We start from the raw sequence: 24,213 nt of genomic DNA, 5'->3' as shown, positions 1-24,213 counted from the left end.
AAGCTTGTATTACCCGCGTTCGTCCTGTTTTCGTCTACCTCGGTGCCTCGTTCCTAGCGCAGTTTAAGTTCACAAAAAAATTCCTTACCAACTAGCCTCCCAACAAACTCCCTTCGAGTTGCATTGCCCATTTCTTGTTTCTGTATCGTTATAAAACATTTTGTCGTTTCACTTCTGATAATTTGCGATACTTAGCACACTGAGAGTAGTTGGCCACATCTCCCTTCTTTCTTTTGGCGTCGTCTATCTGGTTTGGTTCCGTTTAACAAGACAAGAACAGTAACAAGAGTTTTAGCAGTCGGTTGTTGCAAAATATTTTGTTAGTTTTGATATTCCAAAATACTGATTAAATTATTTTTCGATAAGAATACGAATAGTTAGTGTGTAATATTCGATTCGTATTCAAAACTTCAAATATCCTTCCTCCCCCCCCCTCCAGTCACAATATGTTTTCAAAACGAATCTGTGCAAAATTACAAGAAAATTTCATTATGAAGTAGGAAAGTTTAGTATGAATCTTAATAGAGGCTACACTAGACCATTTTAATCGCATGTTCGCATGTAAAAGCTGTATATAGAGTGATGGCTGCTTCCTCTTTCTCTTTGTCCACGAATCACTTCGTATAGGCTTCATCGCCTGACCCTGCAGCGAGATTGAGACGGTGAGTGAGGACGCTGGCACTCAATGAACTGGCAGGAATTGAGAAACAAACGTAGACGCAGACGTGGCGGCTTCGCGAAGGCGCCTCGAGAGCTTGTCCTCAACACGCCAATAGGACACACGCCTGCTGTGCGCTTTAAGGACACGCCGCTGCGACATGTGACGACATACGTCTCGCTCATCTCTCTATCTCTCTCTGTATACAATGTGTTCTCTACCGAGAAACAATCATTCACCGATTGAATGCCACGCTATTGCGTTCGCTTACGTAGCCGAATAGCGTTCCGCAACATTCGGACTGTTGGAAGACGCGATGAGTGAAGCAAGCTTCTGAGGACGTAGTTTTGTCTCTTGGTTGCGGTCCTTAAGGTCGTGTGTTCGACGAACCGTGAGGTGAAGAAACGAATGAGGCGGCTTAAAGAGACCGGCCCTCGTCCGAGCAGTCCGCTTTGGTGACGTACCTTTACTCTTAAAGATAGGTAAAAGTGATCGATGAATTATTCGTTAACGTCGGATTAAGTAAGCGTTGTTACGTTCATAAGGTGAGAGGAAAAGACGGCCCGAGAAACGTAACCACAAATTCGAGGACCAGAAATTCGTAGTATCAATCATAATATCATAATAAATAGAATAACGCGTCGTATATCGCTTGCTACTGGTGTGAAGCGTGCAGACATGAACCTAATTGGCACTATATTCTATCGAAACGTTCAATAAAAGAATGGCAGACTCCTTAGGACAGAATTTCCCTTTGCATGAGAGAGGAAGACAATTCTGCCATCTCGGCTAATCGAAGAATCTCTCGCAGATGCCTTCTGCCCTTTTTTCCCCTCCCCTCGTGTTCGCGCCTTTGAAAGCTCATTTTCCGTAATAGCTGATTTGCATAACTCTCATCTTGCGTTCGAGCAGCAGCTAGGAAGACTCGCGCTCAGAACCAGAGACAGTATTCGTTCACGCAGTATTGACCCTAATACATAGGCACTTGTTTTTTCAACACTTAATCTTGGACTTCCGAGCTGTAGAGGCGGCTTCCTAAAATTTAATCGTCTTCACATTCAGTTACGTAGATCTCGTGTCTGCAAATGAGGTCGTAGAAATAGCGGGTGCAATTATAATCGCGCGAAACTTAATGTCGACGGACACGCGTCGACATCGAGTGGCGCTATTCAGATGGACGCGTTGCTTCGCCAACTGCGGCTGAAAGCTTCGCAGTGGTGCGGGCTCCTTGATAAGCATTCATTTCATCGACGAGGAGCCCTCGGCCAGGCACGAAACTTAGACCACGTGCCTATACACGGCTGCCCGCTCCTTCCTCGACTCCCATTTTTTTTTTAAAGTATTGATCACGCCGAAAATTTCCACTCGGTCTCTCACGCCATCTGATCAAATATACTATTTCAAGCGACATTCAGCCTCTCCTTTATCCAAAGTACCCATGTTTACCCAGAACGTCATAAGTATCTATATGCTTCTCGCGTTTTATGAGGGCCTCGCAACATCTTGCGGTCGCCACGCCAGAAACAAGATCATATGCTGCACCATGTCTCGGTGAATCTATCAACATACGCACCTATCCGCTACTCTCTCGTATAAATACGATCGAAACACGCCCATCATCCTTCTATCGGAGCACCTCGTCGCTCCATACGAAAGCATTTGCTGACGTCAGAGGAATTTATAAGTGCCGCTTGGCCGTTACGAGTGGATACAGCGAATGGTCGAAAGCGAAGCGGCGGCCAGGCCGTTATAAACGAGGGCAACGTAGAAAATGAGCTATGCGTTGAGGATGGGCTGCGAGATGAAACGAATATGCACCGTGGTGACGGGTACGTCGTGCACCGTTATTATGGCGGTCGTCAAGACGGACGGCTCGAATTATAGAATTACGGTCCCTACAAACGCGCAGGGGCCCGGCAGCATGTCCAATATCTTTAACGGCTTGTTAGCACGGAAACCTCGCTTTCCACTGGCAGCAAACGCGGCGAAAATGCCCGAAGCCCGCAGGGGCTTCGGAGTTTTGCTTCACTACCAGAACCAGTGTCTCAGAGAATGCTGTGTAATTCTGAAGATCGGTACAGGAGAGCTAAATATAGTATTTCGTTCGGCAACGCAATATTCCGGTCAACGCACATCAACAAGCTGGCGACAGTCAATGCTTATTGCCTACAGACCAGTATACGCGATATGATACAGGTAAGAAGGTGTGAAAGCACACGCTGCCCGTAATCTTTTTTTTTTTTTAATATATCGAAACAAGTGCTCTGAACAGGTTGCAGCATGCACGGAGTTAAGGTTATTCTGGACGCGCTAATGCTCACTACGATATAGCTTCCAGCATGCGACGCATTGCATGCCTACACCAGCTTGGTGTATGAAGGCTCTTAGATTACGGTGATTGATAACATAAACAGCGCGGAAGGGCTAACTAGGTAGTTTTGTTCGGTCCGTAAAACGCGATATATAGTTTTGCGCAGTACTAGAACACTGTTGACGCCTACGGCTACAGCGGCGCCAGTAACGCCATCTAGTGACGCTTTTTGTTGTTACAAGAGGTTCGAAATGTTCCTGTGTTGTGTTATTTTTCGCTGGGCAGGTGTGTGTGAGCGGGGGGTGGGGGGGTGGGGGGAGGAATGGAGATATATACTATGCACAAATTAGTGTAATTAAATATATACCTATGCACAATAGGTATAACATGCCTGTTGCAATTACAGTTATGTGCGCTCTAGTTAAAGGCAGCGTCACAAACAGTGTCACGAGCGCTGTTGCGCACATGCTTTAAGACTGGCGCAGTGATCCGCAAGTTCGAAAACTGTAACCCAATAACGACAACCTGAAACTACAGTTATTTGGCATTCCAAAGATCTCCCGTTTACATGCTCCACCGGTCGCTCCTTCCTGTAGCTTTGGCGGAACTGCACGCAATTACCACGGAAAACTAGGCTCGCTGTTGTTCCTTGTTACACAGCGGCCCTCGGTCATCCACCGCAGCCCGCCAGCCCGTCGGCTTGTCTCCGTTCACAACTTTCTTACGGAGACCAAGCCGACATCCTCTCGTTTACGGAGCCCCTATACGATAAAAAGTGTGACCATCGAACACTCAACGCGGTCTTATCAGCAAACACCGCTGTGCTGCTCCTCTTGGTCGCCATCTGACTTTCGCCGCCTCTTGCGCCAGCTTTAGATAAAAAGTTTGCATTGCAGATAAGAGTTTGCACCACGCAACGCCCGAGAGAACGCTGGTCCTGGGCCCACCAAATAGCAGACGGAGGCCGCCTTATCGTCGCGCCATTCAGATAGCGACGCCATTCGCCTTCATGCATGAAATTTGCGAGCAGCGTTCTAGAAGCTGCGGCGCTTGTTCACCCTGCGGATTCGACATGGCGCTGCTGGACTCTTCCACATAAGCCAGCAAAGTCACGGCTGTATTTAGCGATTCCAAATGCGAAGCTCTCATTTCTTGAGCGTTGCATAAACGTAACGTGAGAGCAACAAAAAAGATTACTTAGGGTTAAGAGTAGCAGTGTTCACAAATAAAGGCGACATCGGCGTGGCCGTATACAAAATACGCACTCTCGACTCAACAGGACGAGGCCTACAGCGCACGAAAGGAGGAGAATACATAAAGACATGGTACACACGGGCAGTGTGTACCCTGCGCGTTCCGTGCGCTATAAGCCACATCATGTCACACTAACGCGCCCAAAGCGCTGCGTTACTCCACTCAACAGCCTTTCTTAGAAAACCCCAACGGGTCTTTGTAACATCTTTTACTGCCGACGACATATGTATTACGGTATAACCAGAAGGTCGTTGCGCGAACGAAAGAACAGATGGGTTCCTAACATCACGTAAGAGAAGCAAACGGGAAACAAGTTGTCTGTAACAGAGAGGTGAAGCACTCCGAGAGAAGCTCCCTCAAGATGAAACAATATGATCTCGCGCTTCAGTGCCTCGCACCGCAGGCTTCCGGCGAAAGTGGCAACTATATGGCGACAATCCTGCAATCTAATCCATGGCCAGTGAAACATCGGAAGGAGATGCCTAATTCGAACTACCATGAACACAATGCAAACATCAGTTTGGTAAAAATCGATACATCTCGCTGTAGTATTGTTCAAACTTTTGCGGACTCCCATCCAGAAACTTCTGCTGCACTAAGGGGGCACACTCTTTCCTGTTCTCCCTTATTATGCACCTTACTTGGAATGCTATCTGCAATATATTACTCGTGGGAGCGAAACAACATGTCTATCACGAATTTCCCTGAGCCAGAGTAATGTGCGGGCCGTCATATAAACGATATCACATGATGTGCCACCAGGTTTTCTAAACGGTAGAAAACGTTTTATCCATGGAGTCTAGAGTACATCTGAAAGAAGAACGCGGCACCTGTACGATATAAGAAATGCGAAATATTTGTTTCGGCATGCGTACACAAATCGCGTTTTGTGGATCATGGCTAGGAACGGCAACCCTTCCATGCGCGACTGACGAATGAGTGTGTTTCGTGCCGTGGTCGACGAAGTGCCGACAATCCTCGTGCTGAAAAAAAAAAATCACCGGCGATTACGATACTGCCTAATGCGAATTTTGAGCGCAGCTGTTTAGGAGTGTCAACGCGATGGCGTTAAGGGCCCCTTGTTGCAGGAAATCTGGTGTCGGCGTCGGCGGCGCTGTACGCTAGAGAAAAATAATCCCGAATCACGGAGGGTCATCCGCGTGGTGCACAGGCGTTGCTGAAGTAATTGAATTTCTCAAACTAAAATGGGTCAGAAAATTCATAAAGTACGCCTTAACACAACCTACAGACATGATAGTGTCGCATTGTAATTTGAATATACGAGAAAATGTAATTCTGTGACGCGGAAACTCAAACACAAACCACTTTTCCAACTACCGTTTGAGCTTTGCAGTGACATTACCAAAACCTCAGGGGTCGGCCCACGCCAGAGGCCGCGTTTCTACCAGAAAGATCGCCTTCGTGGATAGCGTTCGCCGCCAGCGTTTCCCGGTAAACATCACAGCTACATAAGCACTTGGCGGGAAGCGTGAGGAGCAGTCGGGAATCTTTGAATGATATCGCGTTCTACTCTTAAAGACGAAGCTTAAGCGTCCTCCAATTATGTTCCAAAGCTCACATTTCTATTACACACAACAAACTTCCGGTGCACCGAGCCCATAACACGGTTGAAATATCAATGTTGTTACCTCTGTTTTCTCGATCGTTTCGTATAACGCCCTCAAAGAAGCACTAAAGATAGATTTATCCGTTTTCCTGTAGCCCCAAGTTGATCCACCTATATCAGAATTTGCTTGCATATCACCGGTACCACGTCCCTCCTTTTCTCTAAATATAAACTCTACGAATAACGTGGTTGTCTCAGGACACCGTGGGAAACCCGCATGTATGACAATTTCCAGCACTTCAAGTATCCTTAACAGCTTCGTTATGAAATAAATACACGGTGCAGAGGCAACGAAGGCAGAAAAGTCAAAAGCATAGCCGTGCTTGTTGTACTGTGCTGTAAGTGCATTCGGAAATACCGATTCTGGAGCCGAATTCACAAAATGTTTTCGTTCGTCAGAGACGTATGCCATTGGCAGGCCTCCGTCGCTAACAATGTGTCTTTGTAATCTTACTGTGGCGTCGTCGCTGCTACGCGAAAACGTTGCTTTATATGCATCGCCGGTTATTCGGCTCTTTCCCCCCACATCGTGATGCGTACAAATACATACATAACTGTATGTGAAATTAAACCCACCTGGTCAAGATCCAAGAAGTATACCCGGCAGCTTACTTGTGCGCCGACATCTTCCTCTATCTTGTCAATAATAATAGAAAGAAAGATCTCCACTATCAGGACTAGCTACAATGTTGCTCTTACGAACAATTCTAGTACCAGAATGTTTTGTGAATACACGTCTTATTTCGTTGTAGCGCAAGCTGCACAAGGACAACAGAAAAGCACATTTGACACACACAGCGCTAACTTTCAACAACAGTGAATACACGCCCTTGTTTTTTGTTTCACCCGATCAACGTAGCCAAAGCGAATGTAGCGGCAAGGTAGATCATGTATCAATCTCATCACCACTCACACAGATGGCTGGTCGTGGTCTCTGTGGTCACAGAAACGCTGTATTATGGCGTAGGTTACGCCCTGCTATCCACTTCATATGCTATAGCAAACATTCAGCGGGTTTTATTTTCTTTATTATTATTATTCTTTTTTTTAGTATGTGCGTTGTCGGAACGACGCGATCGCACATGTGTTTACAGTCGGTCTTCCGGCCGAAGAAAGACGAACCATCATCTCCGGCTCCGCTTACAAGCTTCCTTTTTTCTATCTTATTTCTAACTTTTTTTTCATGCATAGGTCCGCGTAACGCTTGACTATGGGCGTTTGCGCCAGTCCAATGTTGAGCACTTGCATATGGGATGCATGCGTTTATTCTTTCGAGTTGCATGCATGCAGCTGGTTAGCGTGTGCAGCCTCAAGACCTCCACCACATATGGCCTTACATCTCCATCCCCTCCAAATAATGTGCGAGAAATGGGTGTTCTCTAATACTCGAATGCAAGCTCCCCAATATTTTATACACTGTACTTCTCATTGTGTCACGGTCTCATAAGTTGCTGTCTGGATACATGGAGTGTGAGATACATAGTTATCGGCAACCTCCATAACGACTCCAAAAAGGAATATCGCGAGTTATCAGCCACAATAAAAAATATAGGTACGAGTTTTCGATCAGAATGTTGTCTTTAAATTCTAATATTGCGCAGCTACAAGGTCGCCTTAAGTCCATACATAAACATGAGAAAATCCAAACTTTTCCTTTCCTATACCTAACACGCTACATGCTTCGAATTGGAATTTTAACTTGTGCAAATGTCATAACGTTTATGACGAAAGACTAACAGAATTTAATGCAAATAACAAAGATCATCATTATCATCACCTTCGTCAGCCTATTTTATGTCCACTCTAGGACGAAGGCCTCCAATTACCCCTGTCCTGTGCCAACAGATTCCAACTAGCGCCCGTGAATCTCTTAATTTCATCACCCCACCTAATCTCCTGCCCTCCTCGACTGTGCTTCCCTTCTCTTGGCACCCATTCTGTAACCCTAATGGTACATCGGTTATCTAACCTACGCATTACACGACCTGCCCAGCTGCATTATTTCCTCTTAATGTCAATTCGAATTTCGGCTATTCCCGTTTGCTCTCTGATCCACACCGTTCTATTCCTGTCTCCTAATGTTACACCTAACATCCTTCGTTCCATCGCTCTCTGCGTGGTCCTTAACTTGTTGTCGAGCTTCTTTGTCAATCTCCAAGTCTCTGCGCCATATGTCAGCACCTGCAGAACGTATTCATTCACACCTTTCTTTTCAATGATAATGGCAACTTCCAATCAGGATCTGACAATGTCTGCTGTACGCCCTCCAACCCAGTTTTGTTCTTCTGTAAGTTTCCTTCTCATGATGAGTGTCCCTTGTGAGTAATTCGCCTAGGTAAACGTACTCCTTCATAGACTCCAGAGGGTCACTGGTGATCCTGAACTCTTGTCTCCTTGCCAGGCTGTTGATCATTATATTTGTCTTCTAATTATTAACCTTCAATGCTACTTATACGCTCTCTTTATTAAGGTCCTCAATCATTTGCTGTAACTCGACCCCGGTGTTGCTGAATAGGACAATGTCATCTGCAAATCGAAGGTTCCTGACATATTCGCCTGACATTACTCCTAAGCCTTCCCAGTATAACAGCTTGAATACTTCTTCCAAGCATGCAGTGAATAGCATTGGAGAGGTTGTGTCCCCTTGTATGACCCCTTCTTTTATAGGTATCTTTCTACTTTTCTTGTGAAGATCCAAGGTAGCTGTGGAATCTCTGTAGATATTTTCCAGGATATTTATTTAAACGTCCCGTACTCCTTCATTACGTAATGCCTCTATGACTGCTGGTATGTTTACTGAATCAAATGCCTTTTCGCAATCTGCGAGAGCTATATAGAGAAGTTCATTGTACTCCGCAGATTTCACGATTACCTGATTGATGACATGAGTGTGATACATTGTAGAGTATTTCTTCGTGAAGCCAGCCTGTTCTCTTGGTTGACCGAATTCCAGTGTTGCCCTTATTATATTGGAAATCATCTTGGGGAATATTTTACACAATAATAGGAGTAAGCTAATGGGCCCATAATTGTTCAATTCTTTAACGTCTCCCTTATTGTGGATTAGTATAATGTTGGCAGTCTTCCAGTTCTCTAGGACCCTTGAAGTAGATAGACAGTTCGTATAAAAGGCCGTCAGCTTTTCAAGCATGATGTCTCTTCCACCTTTGATTAAATCTACTCCTATTTCATCTTCTCCTGCCGCTTTTCTCCGTTTCATGTCTTGCAAGGCCCTACTAACTTCATCGCTAGTTATAAAAGGAGTTATGTAATCTGTTCAATACTGCTTTGAATGCAGGTATCGTAGCGGCCCTGGGTACTGCACAGGTCAGTATAGAATTCTTGCGCTGATTTTACTATATTTTCCAAATTGCCGATGATATTACCCTGCTTATCTTTCCGCGCATACATCCTGGTTTGTCCTAGGCCAAGTTTTCTTCTCACTTATTTCATGCTGCGTCCATATTTTACTGCTTCCTCAGTTTGTCTTACGTTATAATTTCGAATATCCCTTATTTTCTGCTTTTTGATCAGTCTTGACAGTTCCGCGAATTCTGACTAATATCTTGCGTTGGACGCTTTCATTCTTTGTCGTTTCTTTATTAGGCCCTTCGTTACTTGGGAGAGCTTACCTATTGGTTGCCTTGTTGCGTTACCTCCACTTCAATTGCTGCCTCTGAAGCCAGCCTAGTTACGGTTTCATTCATTACCTCTATGTCATCTTCATCTCTCTGTTATAAGGCTGCATATTTGTTTGTAGGTACCACCCTTCTTGATCTGCTTCTACCCGTCCAGGGCGGCATAATTCTTCTTGACCAATTTTACTCTTTCTCTCTTCAAATTGAGGTGAATTCTATACCTCACTATGCTATGATAATTGCACTTTACCCGGCCTAAAACTTCTACATCCTGCACTATGCTGGGATCGGCAGGGAGCATGAAATCAATTTTATTTCCTGTTTCACCATCAGGGCTTTTTCCAGATCCACTTTCTGTTGCGACGTTTCCTGAAGAAGGTGTTCATTATTCGCAGCTTATTAATTTCCGTGAATTCTACCACCATCTATCCCGTAGGGTTCCTAGAATCTACGTCGTAGTTGGCAATTGCTTGTTCACCCGGCTGCCTTACCCCCAGTTTTGCATTGAAGCAGCCCATACTGAGTTTGCACTTTTCTCATAGCTAATTCGGCATCTTTATAAAACTGATCTATTTCATCATCATCATGACTGGAGGTTGGAGCGTAGGCTTGTACTACCTTTATTCTATACCTCTTGTTAAGCTTTATTACGACTACTGCTACCCTCTCATTAGAGCTTTAGAATTCGTCAATGTTGCCACCTATGTCCTTATGGATTAGGAATCCTACACCGTACTGCTTCTTATGTGGAAGTCCTCTATAACAGAGTACGGGGCCTGTAGTCAGCCCTGTATAAGCCTCACCAGTTCTTATAACCTCACTAAGGCCAATGATATCCCAAACAATGCCTCAGAGTTCCTGAGAGTCCTGCTAAGCTAGCTTCACTCGAGAGAGCTCGAGTGTTCAACGTTGCCAGGGTCAGTTTCCAGTTCATATATATATATATATATATATATATATATATAGATAAGCGTATACGCGTATATATGTCCTTGTTTTGTTTTTCTTCACTCATAGCACACCTGCACGTATTTTTCTTGCATAATTGACCGGCTACTAGCCACACTAGGCTGTACTTTGAATAAATTTTTTGTTCTTGAAAATAAAGTTCCATTGATGATGATGATGATGATGACGACGACGACGACGACGACGACGATGATGATGATGATGATGATGATGATGATGATGATGATGATGATGATGATGCACAAATCACTACAACAGGCGGGCCATTGTTCCTGCTGAAGGGCTTACAAGTATTGAATTGAAAGACCGCTGACAACAAAATTTCAAACTCGAGATGTTTGTGTTGTTTGTTTCTGCTGTATACATATAGGTACATCTGACGGAGTATTAATGTCTAACGTTGCCTAGAACGTATTCTAATGGTAACCCGCCATGGTTGCTTAATGGCTTTGGTGTTGCGCTGCTAAGTGTGAGCTTGCGGGATCAAATGCCGGTCACGGCAGCCGCATTTCGATAGGGGCGAAATGCAAAAACACCCACATACTTAGATTTAGGTTCACGTTATAGAACCCCCCCCCCCCCACTTGGACCAAATTTCCACAGTCAACCTACCCGCCCGCTGCACTACGGCGTGCCTCATAATCAGATCGTGGTTTTGGCACGTAAAACCTCATAATAAAAAAAATAGAGAAACATAGTCTAATGTAACTTTAATAGGGACCCTTGCGCGGAGCACGAACCGACGCTGCGTCCTCGCTTCCGTGCAGGGCTGTTCGTCTGGTCGCAAGAGACACACAGTACGATCTCGTGTCCATCTTGTGCCAACTACTGCACACAACTGATTTCCAAGTTCCGACAGGATGTGGCGTTTGGATAGCACGATGTGCGAACGACCAAATCGCGCAGGCCACATGAGATGTGCGACAAAATGGGGCAGGCCGGTTATTCACCAGTTCATCACCACAGCCGAGGCGTTCGCATCTATCGCCGTTCATGGAGGCATAACAATCGACTGCATTCATCGGCGCTCCTTGAGGCATAAAATATCGACGGCAGTTTGTTTCTGACACAAAACGGCGAGTAATGGAATTAGGTTTTAATGAGATTGCGCCTGTTCTGGAAAGCAGCGCCCAGTACTAAAACACGGGCGTCATCGGGAGGTGCGATGCGTGGGCGTTTCGCCTCTCGGACAGACGGCGCACGCCGGTCGTCTGCTAGCTAGATAGAGTTGGTGTAAAAAACTAAATTATGGGGCTTTACGTGCCAAAACCACTTCCTGATTATGAGGCACGCCGTATAGTGGGGGACTCCGGAAATTTCGACCACCTGGGGTTCTTTAACGTTCACCTAAATCTAAGTACACGGGTGGTTTCGCATTTCGCCCCCACTGAAATGCGGCCGCCGTGTCCGGGATTCGATCCCGCGATCTCGTGCTCAGCAGCCTAACACCATAGCCACTGAGCAACCACTGCGGGTTAAAATTGGTGTATATGCCCCGATACACAGCAACTCCAGTCTCAGCGAAGCGGTTCGCACGGCTTACACGTTTTCTATTGGTGCGCTGGGCATCGAAAAACTGCGAATTTATTAAAACACGACATGACTTTGGAAACCACAATTGCGTTGGCAAAAAATAAGCCCACTACTGAGGAGCGGCGGCGGGATCGCAAGCGCCGTCGGCTGCGACGGTCAGCGAGTAGGCTAACGATCGAGTCCGGCCAGTTGCGACCGCCGCGGAGCTGCGTTCGTTTCTTACGGTTTTGGGCACAAGTTTTGAAGTGATGTTAAAACTTATCATCATTAACGAGGCTAGCAATAATTATACGTCCCGTTGGAGCAGGCATGGTTTCATTCCATGATTAGCAAACACACACCCACTCATTCAAACATAACAGTCGCGAACAAAAATTTGGCTGTCAGTGGTCCCTCGAGCTCATTCACGGTGACAAGAGTAATTGGACAGTGACCATATGACTCACAATCCAAGAAAGCTATACGTACATTACTGCAGTTCCTGATGTCGACAGGGTTCGGTGTGAGTCACTGCGCAGTTTTGACGTGCACCTCCAGACGAAGTGAAGCCCCCGGTGTTTTCTATCCTTTATTTCCATCTTTTCATCCCCTAACCTCATTGTCATTGGTCAGATCGTAAATCGGAGGAGCGCCCGGTTCCAAACATCGCTTTCGTAAGTAGATCACTACCGACATGATAGTAAAAAATGATCCATGGATTCCGGTTCATTGCAGAGGTATAGCATAAAGGTGATACCGCCAGACGACATCTGTGCAAGTACAAATTAAGTGGTAAAATGCGGCAACACAATCAAGGAGCCAAAGACGGGATATAGAAGAGGAGGCACAAGACACCTTATTCATCCAAATGATGCTGTTCCTACAGTAAGTGCATTAAAAAGTTTTAATATTATTGGGTTTTGCGTGGCGAAAACACCATATGATCATGAGGCGCGCCGTAGTGGGAGGCTGAGCATTAATTTCACCACCTGGGATTTTTTAACCTACATCCAATCCCAAGCACACGAGTGTTTTTTTTTTTTTTTTGCATTCCGCCTTCATAGGAGTATAGAAAATAATGTTCGGACCGACAAGAAATAAATATATTTTGGCTAATTTTATTCTTTCTCAGACAATGCGCCATCATTGCTATATGGTTTTTCTAATTGGGAGGTGAAGAAAACAAGTAATGTTGTTCGTGCGCTGCTGCGGATGTCACATGCATGTGATACCCAGCGTTATACTGGCACACTCTGAATATTACAGAACGGAGCATTTCGCTATATATGGATATTGCGTTTGTTCCATCGCACATTCCTGCAAACAACAGCCTCTTTTCTTTCTTAACACTTTTCAATTAGTTTACTCTGCTAACTCTTATCCGTATTGCAGCGCCATGTGGGAGCCTGTTCTTTAATGCATCATAGTTGCCGGCACGAAAACAGCGTGAGTGGTGAAGTAGAACACATGAGCGTTAAAAACTTCGGTTGCAAAGACCGGTTTATAGGAACATGCCTAAAATTTGTTGCAGCCCACTTTCCTACATACGTATCTTCTCATCTCGCACTGCGTTGGCAACGAATATATTGAGGAGGAGGAGGAATAAACTTTATTTGTGCACAGCAGATTGGAGACCTAGGCCTCTCTACCTAGATGACGGCCTCGAACCCTTGGGCCCTAGCAGCATCTTCGGCCTGCTGGATTGCCTTGAGTTAGTCTTCCGGTGCACAGCTGAGCAACGCGGTCTCCCGCTGCTCTCTTGTCTTGTTTATTTTATTCTGTGTGGGTGTCCGATGACAAGCCCAAACCATATGTTGTAGATCCGCTCTTTCCTGACAGAATCTACATCGTTCAAACTTTTTAAAGCAAGTTAGAAACTTTGGCCCAGTTTAGGGCCTCGCGCCGTATAGGCGGAGCTTCTTATTCAAAATGTCGTAATCCGGCAAATCAGAAGGAGAAGAAGATAAAGAAGACATTTTTCGAACCTTGGCGAAATTGTTGATTACTGAATTTTAGTTTTTCAACTTACTATAGTCTTTACTAACTCTTGGCAGATTCCTGAAGAACGCAATACTCCCGTTTTAATGCTGAAATAGACTTACAGCATCTGTATGGGCCACAAACGCAGACGGCGGGAATAAATCGCTTGCAATATAGAAAAAGAAGAAAAAAGATATGAAAGTTAGGACAACAAAGTAGCTTTACTGTCTTAACTTTCATACCTTTTTTACCGCTGATTAAGCGTAATTTCACGCTGGCACACGTCCTGACCCAATAAAGCGAGACTGATGCGAACTGTCTTAAAACGGTGTGCGCAGTATACGACAAATCACGTGATGTTCCAAGGAACCGTTCTGGGCAATCTCTTGCCCGTATAGTTTTGTAGCAATTACATGAACTATACGCCGACGGAGCCAATGTGTAGTAACAACGGCGATAACGTAAGCCAAATACTTTTGAGCAACGTTCGCGAATGGGTGCAGCTGAATCAGTGGGTATAGAAAGTCCTTTTTATTTCCTCTGTTTTTTTTCCCCCTGTGTTATCTTTTCTCGTTACGTCTTCCGGAAGCGCTGTCGGTTTCTAAAGTTTACGAGACGGGAAGAAAGCGTCACTTCGTCGGTTCAGTCCTGGACATTAAACGGCTCGAGAAACGAGTTATGACGAGAGCGTTACAGAGCTTTTTGATCCCATAAACACGACTTTTGCTCGACAACGGATTCGGCGATACCGCGAACTTGGGACGGAGGACGAAGAGACAGTGTTCGGATTGACGGTGATCAATGCCAACTTTACGACTTCAGAACGGAAAGAGGGGAAAAAAAAAAAAACTCCGTACGAATTACTCACAGCGTAAGAAGAGGATGTTAGACTAAGTGAACGAACAGCAGATCACTCTAGCTGTTCTCTTTATTGGGCGTCGTAAAATTGTGCGTTAAACAATAAATACGCATTGTCGCACACCAGCGTAACACTGTTCCACGCCCGTCTGCCGCCTCCTGCTGCGAAGCAGTGGTGCACAGTTATCAGCACTACACACCGCCGCCTCATCTTCACGCAGTGGCGACAAAATCAGCGGGTCGGGTTAGCCAATACGAAGCGACAAGAAAAGGAAAGAATCGCACCCTGTCCGGAGCTAATCTCGCAAAGCGCGATGACCGTTGAATGGAAGGATCCCGGCATGGGATTACCGCGCCCACAACGGACGAGGGGCATCCTTTTTGCTCCCTGACAGGTCCTTATTCCTGATTGGCCGAGGCGGCCCGCAGCTTCCGCTGTAGTGCACGGAACTGGTGGAACCATTGCACGCACGACCCCGGTCTGGGGAGGACCGCCCCCTAAACTTTATTGTGGGCTGCAAACTGCAGCGATACCGAAGTACTTCATCGCAAAGCTGCGGTACGAGGATGACGAAGAAGGAGAGAACGTACGCTTGCGGGTGTGACTGCGCGCAGAAAATAAAATAATGAGAAGTCGACAAGCATGCAAAACGGGAACGCAACACTGCACCAATAACCTACAGGCGGCCGTAATAGAGACGGGCGCGCGATCACCTACGGCGACGAGCCCGCGAAGCTCTGCCCGTCACCAAAGCACACCGACGCGGAGCTTCTTATCTCGAAACTTGGTTCCGGTTTTGCCGCCGTCGCTTGGTGAGAAAATAAGCCCCGGCTAGCGGCGGGTGTTACCTCTCACAGCGGATGTCAACACAATAATAACCGTAAAAGAGAAAATCGTCCTCGCTCGTAAAGACCCCGTAATGACTCGCGATGGCAAGTCCTAGTGCGTTAAAGTTTTACAAAGTTTCACAAAGCCGACCCGACGCCGACTACATCTCTCTCTCTCTCTCTCCCTCTCTCTCTCTCTCGCTATTTTTTATTGCCCCTCAATTTTGTTGCGTTTCCGCGGCCTGTTCTCCTTTTTGTAGTTCATCCCGTATATATACTGCTGCATGGTTAGTTAAATGAAAAATAGTCTGTATCTATGCGATCCATAAAACGGTAGCTGACTGGCCAATATATCTAAACAGTGATTGGCGTACAGAGTCGCAAATTGTGAGTCACATACTGCTAGCAGGAAGTTCGTGGGCAGAGCTGCCACTGTTTTGCGTCACGCTCACCTCCGGAGACCAGTGTGCCTAGGGCTGCAATTTCACGTAACTTTCTTTCTCTTTTTACGTAGGAACTGTATCGCTCTGGTCGGCTGCTTTCACGAATCCATTATGCGTCCATTATGACAAATGGTACGATTAAACGCTTTAACATACACGAACTACTTTGTGAAACGGCACGAATAGCTATCGGAGCGAAAGGGACACCGACTATAGACAAGGCCGCTGGCGCAAACGAGGAGCGCGTGCATTGATTTGTTAATGCGGTATCTCATTCGCTAAGCCTCTTAAAACGGCGATCAGTGATCGCACGATTGATGCGGCTTCTCTTTGGCTATTCTTACATATAGACCGGCCTTTGTACGCTAGCCGAATGAGACCGCGAACTGCACCAGGACGTGAACGTCGACATTCCGTAAACGAAATTATTGGTAAGCATGATATCAATTTTGTTCTGTCGTCTGTTCTTTCGTTTCTAGTAATCCGAACGTACACTAAGATACCGTACAGGGACAACCGACGCATAAGAGAGCAACGCATGCGAATATTGCGAAAGCATACAGCATCGATGACTGTGAAACCGTGTGGGTTTCGATGATGCAATACCTTTCGCATATATATATATATCAGTTGACGTTCACAACAACAATATGCAGGTGACCTGAACAACATTTGCTTCGCACAACATTGTTCACGTCGTTGTGTTGCAACGTGATTAGTTTATGCTGGACAATTCTACTAACTTACACCATTTTTGTAAAGAGAAGAGCAATCTAAAAGGCAAGGTTCGTATTCATAAAAGGAGTTTTTACGTCATAACTGTCTATTTGAGCAGTTGCCCTTGCAGCTAGACGTGATGTTGGACGCACTGTTAGCGAAGGGGCCGGTCAGCTAAAAACAGCTCTTGCGAGTGAAAATTTCGGTGAATTCAACCCTAAATGTAGCGCGTCTCTCGCTCTCACTTTTGTTATATTTTCTTTTTCTACGTCAAGAGGATGAACTTCCTTTCTTCATCATTGTCCCGCTCGCTGAATGTTGGCGTGAACACTTTCATCCTTCTACACCTTCCGTGCGTCTTGCGAGCAACAGCAGCTCTTATAATCCGATCTGGCACGATTCGCTACCACTTTTTAAGAAGGCCGTACTTAAATACAAAAGCCCTTCAAGATAAAGCCTAACGTGAGCCATATCGTCTCAAGAGGAACGAGTCCGAATAACGGAGTTTTCATTTTTTCCGTTGGGGATGAATCTGGCGCACTGCAGGTATACGACCATAGGCAGGGTATGATCCGTCCTTACGTATCTTTCGTTACTGAGGGCGTCGATTTCACAAAAAAAAAAAACGACAGCTCGAAATCTTTGAGTGTACTGTAATTAGTAGATTTCTCAGCGTTATATAAGCCGTCGCACCCACGTGAGCAACCGATAAGCCACGTTTGGCGGCACCTTCTCCCTCTGCGCAGAGGTTCAATGCGTTTCCATCGCTGTACATCGCCTAGAAGAGAGGCAAACTGACCTTGGCGCATTCACTAAGTTGTAAACCTTGCCGAAACCATAGCAGTGAAACTAAATCAGGTTTAATCTTACGACACAGGTACCAAAAATTGCTGCGTAGCAGTGTGGCGCAATAGTGAGAAACGTCTTTTCTCTTCCATTTTCTCACTCTATTTCGACCCCAAGCAGACGAGTGCGTCGTTGCCACGCCTGTGGCGCTTGGGCAGCTGCTTTCCCTGCTCCTCTCTTCAAGGCCCAGCCCCTTGTCCCCTTGTACAGCGTGCTGGAAGTGTCCTCTGCTGAGAGACGGCTACTGCGCTGCACTTTACCCGAACCTTTCATCACTTTTAACCAACAAGAATCTCTCTCTCTCTCTCTCTGTCTCTCTCTCTCTCTCACACACACACACACACACAAACACACACACACACACACACACACACACAAACACACACACACACACGAATTCCAGTCGTGTGGCCCAAACAAAAGCAGGCAGCTTACCACAATGCTGGGATCTGTGCTAGGGTCTTCGTCTTCTGGATTTGGAGACGCCTCCAAGTGCGCCAAGCCGCAGGACCAGAAGATTACCTGTGCGGGGAGAAGAACGAGAGCAAAATTAATAATTGAGACAGCTAATGAACAAATCAGTTGACTAATCAGTAAACTCATCAAATGATCAGTTAATTAGTCAGTGAGTCGGACATTCGCAGTTAATGATTGCTTGGCGAATGAACAGGGTGTATCGGAAGAATGAGTACGGATTCCTTGAGTGTAGGAAAGATGTGATTATAAAACGATTTCCTCGGGATCTATTTCATCACACAGGCATACACATTACAAGGAGTGACTCGAGGTAGTAATCATAGAAGTAATTATAAAACCCAGACTCATCAAGTTTTAACCGAAAGAGTCAGAAGAGTGACCCTGAAGCAAGGCTTTTAGGCCGCCATCCGGGGCATTCATGACAAGCTTCAAACATGCATGAAAAACTAACGCCGCTGATCTCTGCGACGAAATAAGTTCAGGCTGATTTCGTCCGCTATACTGTACTGCCAGTCGTGGCCTCCAAGATGCATGCACTGGCTTCGATGCTTCCGCAGTCAGCCTGGGGGTTTCAAACCCCGCACAAGATACAAAATGTCAATGCTGCGCGGCAGAGCGTAGTGCGTTGTTTAGAGTGTCCTACTGCCAACTGCACGTAACTGCAGGGTCACGACTTTGAATCCTAGCGGTAGCGACGGTGACGCCGTCTTTGTCGGCGTGTCGGAAATAACAAATGTGCGCGCCGACAGACGGAAGGACACAGATTACCCAGTTCCGAGCTCTGAGCTGCTGTCGCAGTAGAATGAATGCCTTAAGTTTATGAAGTACGAGCATGAGAAACACACACACACTCCAATGCCGTTCCCCATTCCCTGCACGGAATCGCGATCTTTGCACAGTTGAAAAGATTAGCGTTGTAGTGTTTATAAGGAAGTGTATACGAGTGTGGATGAAAAGCGTACTTACTGCGCCACCTAGTGCTTGTATTGGTTTCTCTTTCATGTAAAAAAACAAACACATCGTGTGAAGTTTCGTGAGCAATGGTTGTGTTGTTATAAGCCGCCAATTTCATGGGCGAAGCGGTAGGGGGCGTTAAAGATTCACAGATCCGAAGAAAGCGGTTGATCGTTCATCAACGCCATGGCATCGCAAGTGGGTGTGAGGAAACGAGTGAAGACTTGCCGACCGACCTGACCAGACCAGACCAGACTACGGGCTGGACAACACGCTGAACCTCATGCCCAGCTCACCTAAATTAAGAAGTGCGCTTACCATTACGGGCCGGCGAACTTGTCACTCTAAGTTGTTTAAATACGATACTTAGCGCCGGCCGTGTCCAAACTTCTCCCTTCCCTGTACCACTCCCACTTTTATGCCATGGACCCGGACTGACGTCTTCAACACAACACTATCTTACTCAGGGAGGGAAATCGCCTATTGTAAATCATGTCGCATAAAGTCCTCGACGTTTCATCGTTCCTTGAGACATGCATAGAAAGCCAAGAAAAACCTAACAAACAATAAATTTCGAGAATGCGGCGTAACGTATCTGCTTAAACTTTACGTTAAGCTCACGCCTAGTTCGTCGGTTTCAGGGTAAAAAAGAAAAAAAAGACGTTAACACGGAGACCACCGCATATAATTGCTTTGCTGCCAGCCAGCTTGACTATAGACAAAGCATAATAATCGACGAATGTTGAAACGGTCGTCCTTCGACAAGCTGATTTGCGACGTTAGTTCGGACAGGCAGCTTAAGTCCTTTCTTCTGTTTCGTACCCCGCACAAAACGGCCCTGGTATTGACTCCTACAGAACGATGGGAACGACCGCGATAAAAAGCCACGTACAAGCCTAAACGCAATCATATAGAACACCGCTCCGACTTCGCTCTGCAGTAGGTCGCTTTTCTTCTCATACAAAGATAAAGAAATCGTATGTAGAGCATGTGTAAAACAATATAAATCGACAAACGAGAGAGGGATTACATCTTCATCGATGTTCACAGCGCAAAGACGGCTTAAAGCCCGAACCAGGGCCAGCACACAGAGCAAGATTATAACGGCCCACTGAAGTGTTCTTTTTTTTTTTTAAGTAGCAAAAACATGTTCTATTGCGCCAAAGAGCATCGCACTGAGAGAGCTGAGGCTTACAGTTCATAAACGGCGGGACACAGGCGCAGCGAATACGCGAGCGCACAGAAAAGTGCGGCGCGGTGTTAATTCCCGGACGCTTTGCGCAAATTCTACGGTTGGCTACGCCATATAGCGTCTATGCCGTTCTCCGTTCACCTGTGCCTTCGGTTATTTTCTTTGTTTTCGTTCATTTCTTCTCTATGGTCGGTGTTTCTTAAGGTAATAAAAAGAAGCACGTCCGTACGGCTCGCTTATTTAGTCGGCGGTGAAAAAATCGTTTATGAGCGCGTTCATTTTTAGTGCGCCAGCCCATCCCAGGAAGCACGCTTAGCATGCGGTAAATCGCCGCAGAGCTGACGAAACAAACAGAGAGAAAAAAGAAGAAATTTGGACTTAGAATATCGCACCGAAGCGAGCGCCGTTAATACCTCGTTAAATTTTCGAACTCGTCTTTTGTTCTTTTTTTTTCGTTACAGCGAGTTTCCGAGCTTCTTCTGCAGCACTAAAATAAGAGTATAATAACAAAAAAATTATGAAGAGCTCTGAACTGGTCCTGTAATGGCAGTAAGCATGTTATATACACTATACGTTTTGTTTGGGTTTGCTTGCTTTCCAAGAACTGCCTCGAGCGCGGTAATGTTGTATAAATCCTTACGCCAAACAAGAGTTTCATGGCGCACCGACAAAAATCCTTGCTTTCATACTACGCCCGACGTTCAACTTGTGATTTTTTTTTCCCGGTTTCCCGCGTGTAACTTTCTTTCACGAGCGCGTTCGTCACGGCAGGCAGGCAGGCAGGCAGACAGGCAGGCAGCAGTGGCGTCTTCCCACGCTTACACTATAAGTATGCGCACTCTCTGTAATTCGTATATACGGCCTGATTAACTAAAATTTAACCGTCGCAATGTGTTTCCACGCCGTGACGAACGCTGCGCGGCGGACGCCAGTTTGTTTTGCGAAGCGCGCACGCGCATTCAATTACGAACATCGGAATTGGAGTTAGGGGAGTATATATAGATGAACAAACAACGAGAGCGCGCGTTAATTTCCGCGCAGGATTTGTTTGCTTTATATGCGGTACGTAGACTGCCAGAACTCGAGAGAGGAACGAGTTCGGCTGAGGAAGCGACGGTTACTGTCGCTCTCGTCTTTGCCTATTTGCTTGATTTTTTTTTTTTTCGCCGCACTGTGCCTTCTGCCGCCGCTCCAGAGATGCATCGCAGATTGAATGCGCGTCACAGATAAGCCCTCGCACGCGCCTACAAACCCATTAGCGTCACTTCGGGCTGTAGCCACGAACGAAAAAGCGTCAAAGAAAAGTTTTGGTGCGCGTGCGGTAGGAAAGAGGGGGGAGGGGGGGGGGGAACATGAGGAACTTGGGCGCCGTGCTTTTGGAAAGATTGGGTTGTAACGCGAGAACCGAGAGTGAAGATGGGACTGCGGACTCTTCGGTTTCGAAAACTTCAAGAAACAAATGTATAGAGGGTGATAGCGCTTAAAAATGAGAAGAAAAAAATGTTAACTTTCGTGGGCGCAGTGTTCTGAAAACAAAAAATGAGGCTCCATTGAAATCCGCCTGGGAAACGACGCAGCCGGTGACGCTGGGCATGCGCATGATTCTGGCATCCGCGTACTGTGCATCACTGTATCAACTTCTTTACTCTCGCATCTTTTTCTCTCTTTCTCTCTCTTTCCTTTTCTTTCTTCTTTTTCTTTTATACTCTGGCAGAGGCTTACTATGTTTTCACACATATCACAAGAGGAAACCGACTACATCTTAATTTAGACATCGGAGACATCATTTAGACATTGCACATTTCATCTCGAGGTACCGCCTTACTTTAAGCCTGGCAAGACTTAAGGTATATAAGGAACGCTGCTGCGATGCAGTGCTGGTTTGAAATATATGCGGTGGTACTGTACCGGCGTGATTTCTATGCTGTAGCAAATGTTGGCGTTGAAGAATGCCGACGTCAAGGTCATAGGAGACTTGACGAACGCGATTTCTTTCGTTACGCTGAAAAAGCAGCCTATAATGACCATCCCTCACGGGGCCGTTGTGGTCATATTTTCTCGTATGAATCAGACACGAAAGGAAGGTGTACGTTGGCAATGCCTCATTTAATTTCCGTGCTCGCACGCGTCCACGGACGAACGAATGACGGGATCAATCACACTTTTTTGAAGATGATAGCAGTCGCAATACGACTATATAGTTAGAGTCCTGACTTCGCCACTGACAATGAAAGAAATTAACTCACAAGGCGAACGCGCAGCCGAACAGTCAGGATTGAAAGCCCAGAATCAAAACCCAAACGAGATGGTAAGATCTATTATTGTTTTCTCCGATACATGCGCCCATACGATAAAGAATATTACTGCGCAGCAGTAAAAGCCCGGGAACTATTAAAACACAAGAAGAACGGGAGAAGACGACAGCTGAAGACAATAAATACAGGCTCTCCCGTAATCTAGAGTAGATGTAAGCATGAAATGGCTACCGAAAAAGCAGAGTGGTTGGACATGATACTAGCCACAATGTTAAACAATGTGCATGTTCGCAACGGCACACCCCACCATGGACACCTCACCGCACCACGCCATACTGTGCACCGGTCCATATGGACGGAATAGCTTCGTGTAACAGACTAGCTTCGTGAATAGCTTCGTGAACAGTCAAACAGCCATCCGAGGTGCGCCGGACGCGCCGCGTACCTCACGGACCGCTGGCGTTGAAAAGAGCACAGGTAGGCAACTCTGTATCAGCGCCAAAATATGACAGTCAAGTGTATGGTGCCCTGTATATCTGCCTTTTGAACGTTACTATTGGAAATGACAAATAAAGTTTCAGCGTACCAGAAGTTGTAGCTTGAGTGATATTTGTGAACAAAAGTTTCGAAGAAATCGGAAGCAATATCTTTTTTAACTTGTTTGAAAAGTGAGTACAGTACGTAATGCGGTCGTAACTGTTTGTCCGGACGATCTCGTTTTGTCCTCGCAACTTGCCCTGACGTTCTCGTTTGTGTGCCCGGATATCGGCTGTGGCTTTTGCTTCAAGGTCACTCGAAGGTCGCCGACAAAGGGAGCTAGAAGCATTTGATACCTCAAAACAACGTTATCTCTTCCATCAAATTTTTTATTCGCCAGAGAGCGACATCTTTTGCAACTCGGCGTTTTGTTATTGTGCTCCCTTGCCTTTTTCTTCGCTGTTAGCACTGTTAGTGCGCCCATAATATACGTTATACCAACACGCCTCAGTTGTAACATTTTCGAGTTCCTGACCCGAGAGCAGAAAGCTTGATAGGGCATGCGGGTCTGCCTTGAAAAAAAATTTAACCGCGTTTCTACAAACCCCTGAAATCGTTGAGAAGTGCACTGTGACGAGCAAAGTTTTGCGGTTGAGCGAGGCGAGTTAGTGCAAGCCTTGTTTATCCGCACGCACATATACACGTACGAAAAACATTACGCCTCGGTTATCTTTCCTATCTACAGAGACGCGATGGGCTGGCCTCCTTGCAAGGCCTAACGTAAGTCGTATACCAAGCTGTGCTATCGAGGCATTCCGGCCAAAGCTTGCGAAACTCTTGCTTATGCTCGCGGTAATCGAAAAGTCGTTGGGGATGACGCCGCCAGATATTCTTCGCCACCTATCATTGCGTAAAAATAAATAAAGAAATAAAGAGAGAAAGAAAGAAAGAAAGAAAGAAAGAAAGAAAGAAAGAAAGAAAGAAAGAAAGAAAGAAAGAAAGAAAGAAAGAAAGAAAGAAAGAAAGAAAGAAAGAAAGAAGACAGGGTGAACAATGGCAGGGGCGCGCAAATTTGCTTGCTGAAACAAGGAGTATACGTTTGGACAGTCATGTAGGTAGAGAGAGACAAATAAAGCAACGGACGCTAACCAGGCGTCCAGGCGTATATCGTACAAATGGGAACATAAGCGGCCGTCCCGTTCTCAGCACGCTGCGCC

General features: G+C 45.9%; 1 protein-coding gene across 2 annotated transcripts in view; it reads right to left on the bottom strand.

The window, feature by feature from the left end:
• Nucleotides 1–24,213, bottom strand: part of nolo (ADAMTS-like no long nerve cord) — a 269,799-nt gene that overhangs the window by 67,276 nt on the left and 178,310 nt on the right. For both annotated transcript variants that reach the window (XM_075681789.1, XM_075681790.1), the window contains exon 2: nt 18,077–18,163. In XM_075681789.1, the coding sequence (XP_075537904.1) occupies nt 18,077–18,163 (87 nt within the window). The remainder of the gene's footprint in view (nt 1–18,076; nt 18,164–24,213) is intronic.

Source organism: Dermacentor variabilis, chromosome 2 (assembly GCF_050947875.1).
Source record: "Dermacentor variabilis isolate Ectoservices chromosome 2, ASM5094787v1, whole genome shotgun sequence".
Classification (NCBI taxonomy): Eukaryota; Metazoa; Arthropoda; class Arachnida; order Ixodida; family Ixodidae; genus Dermacentor; species Dermacentor variabilis.
This window is presented reverse-complemented; position numbering and strand designations above follow the sequence as displayed.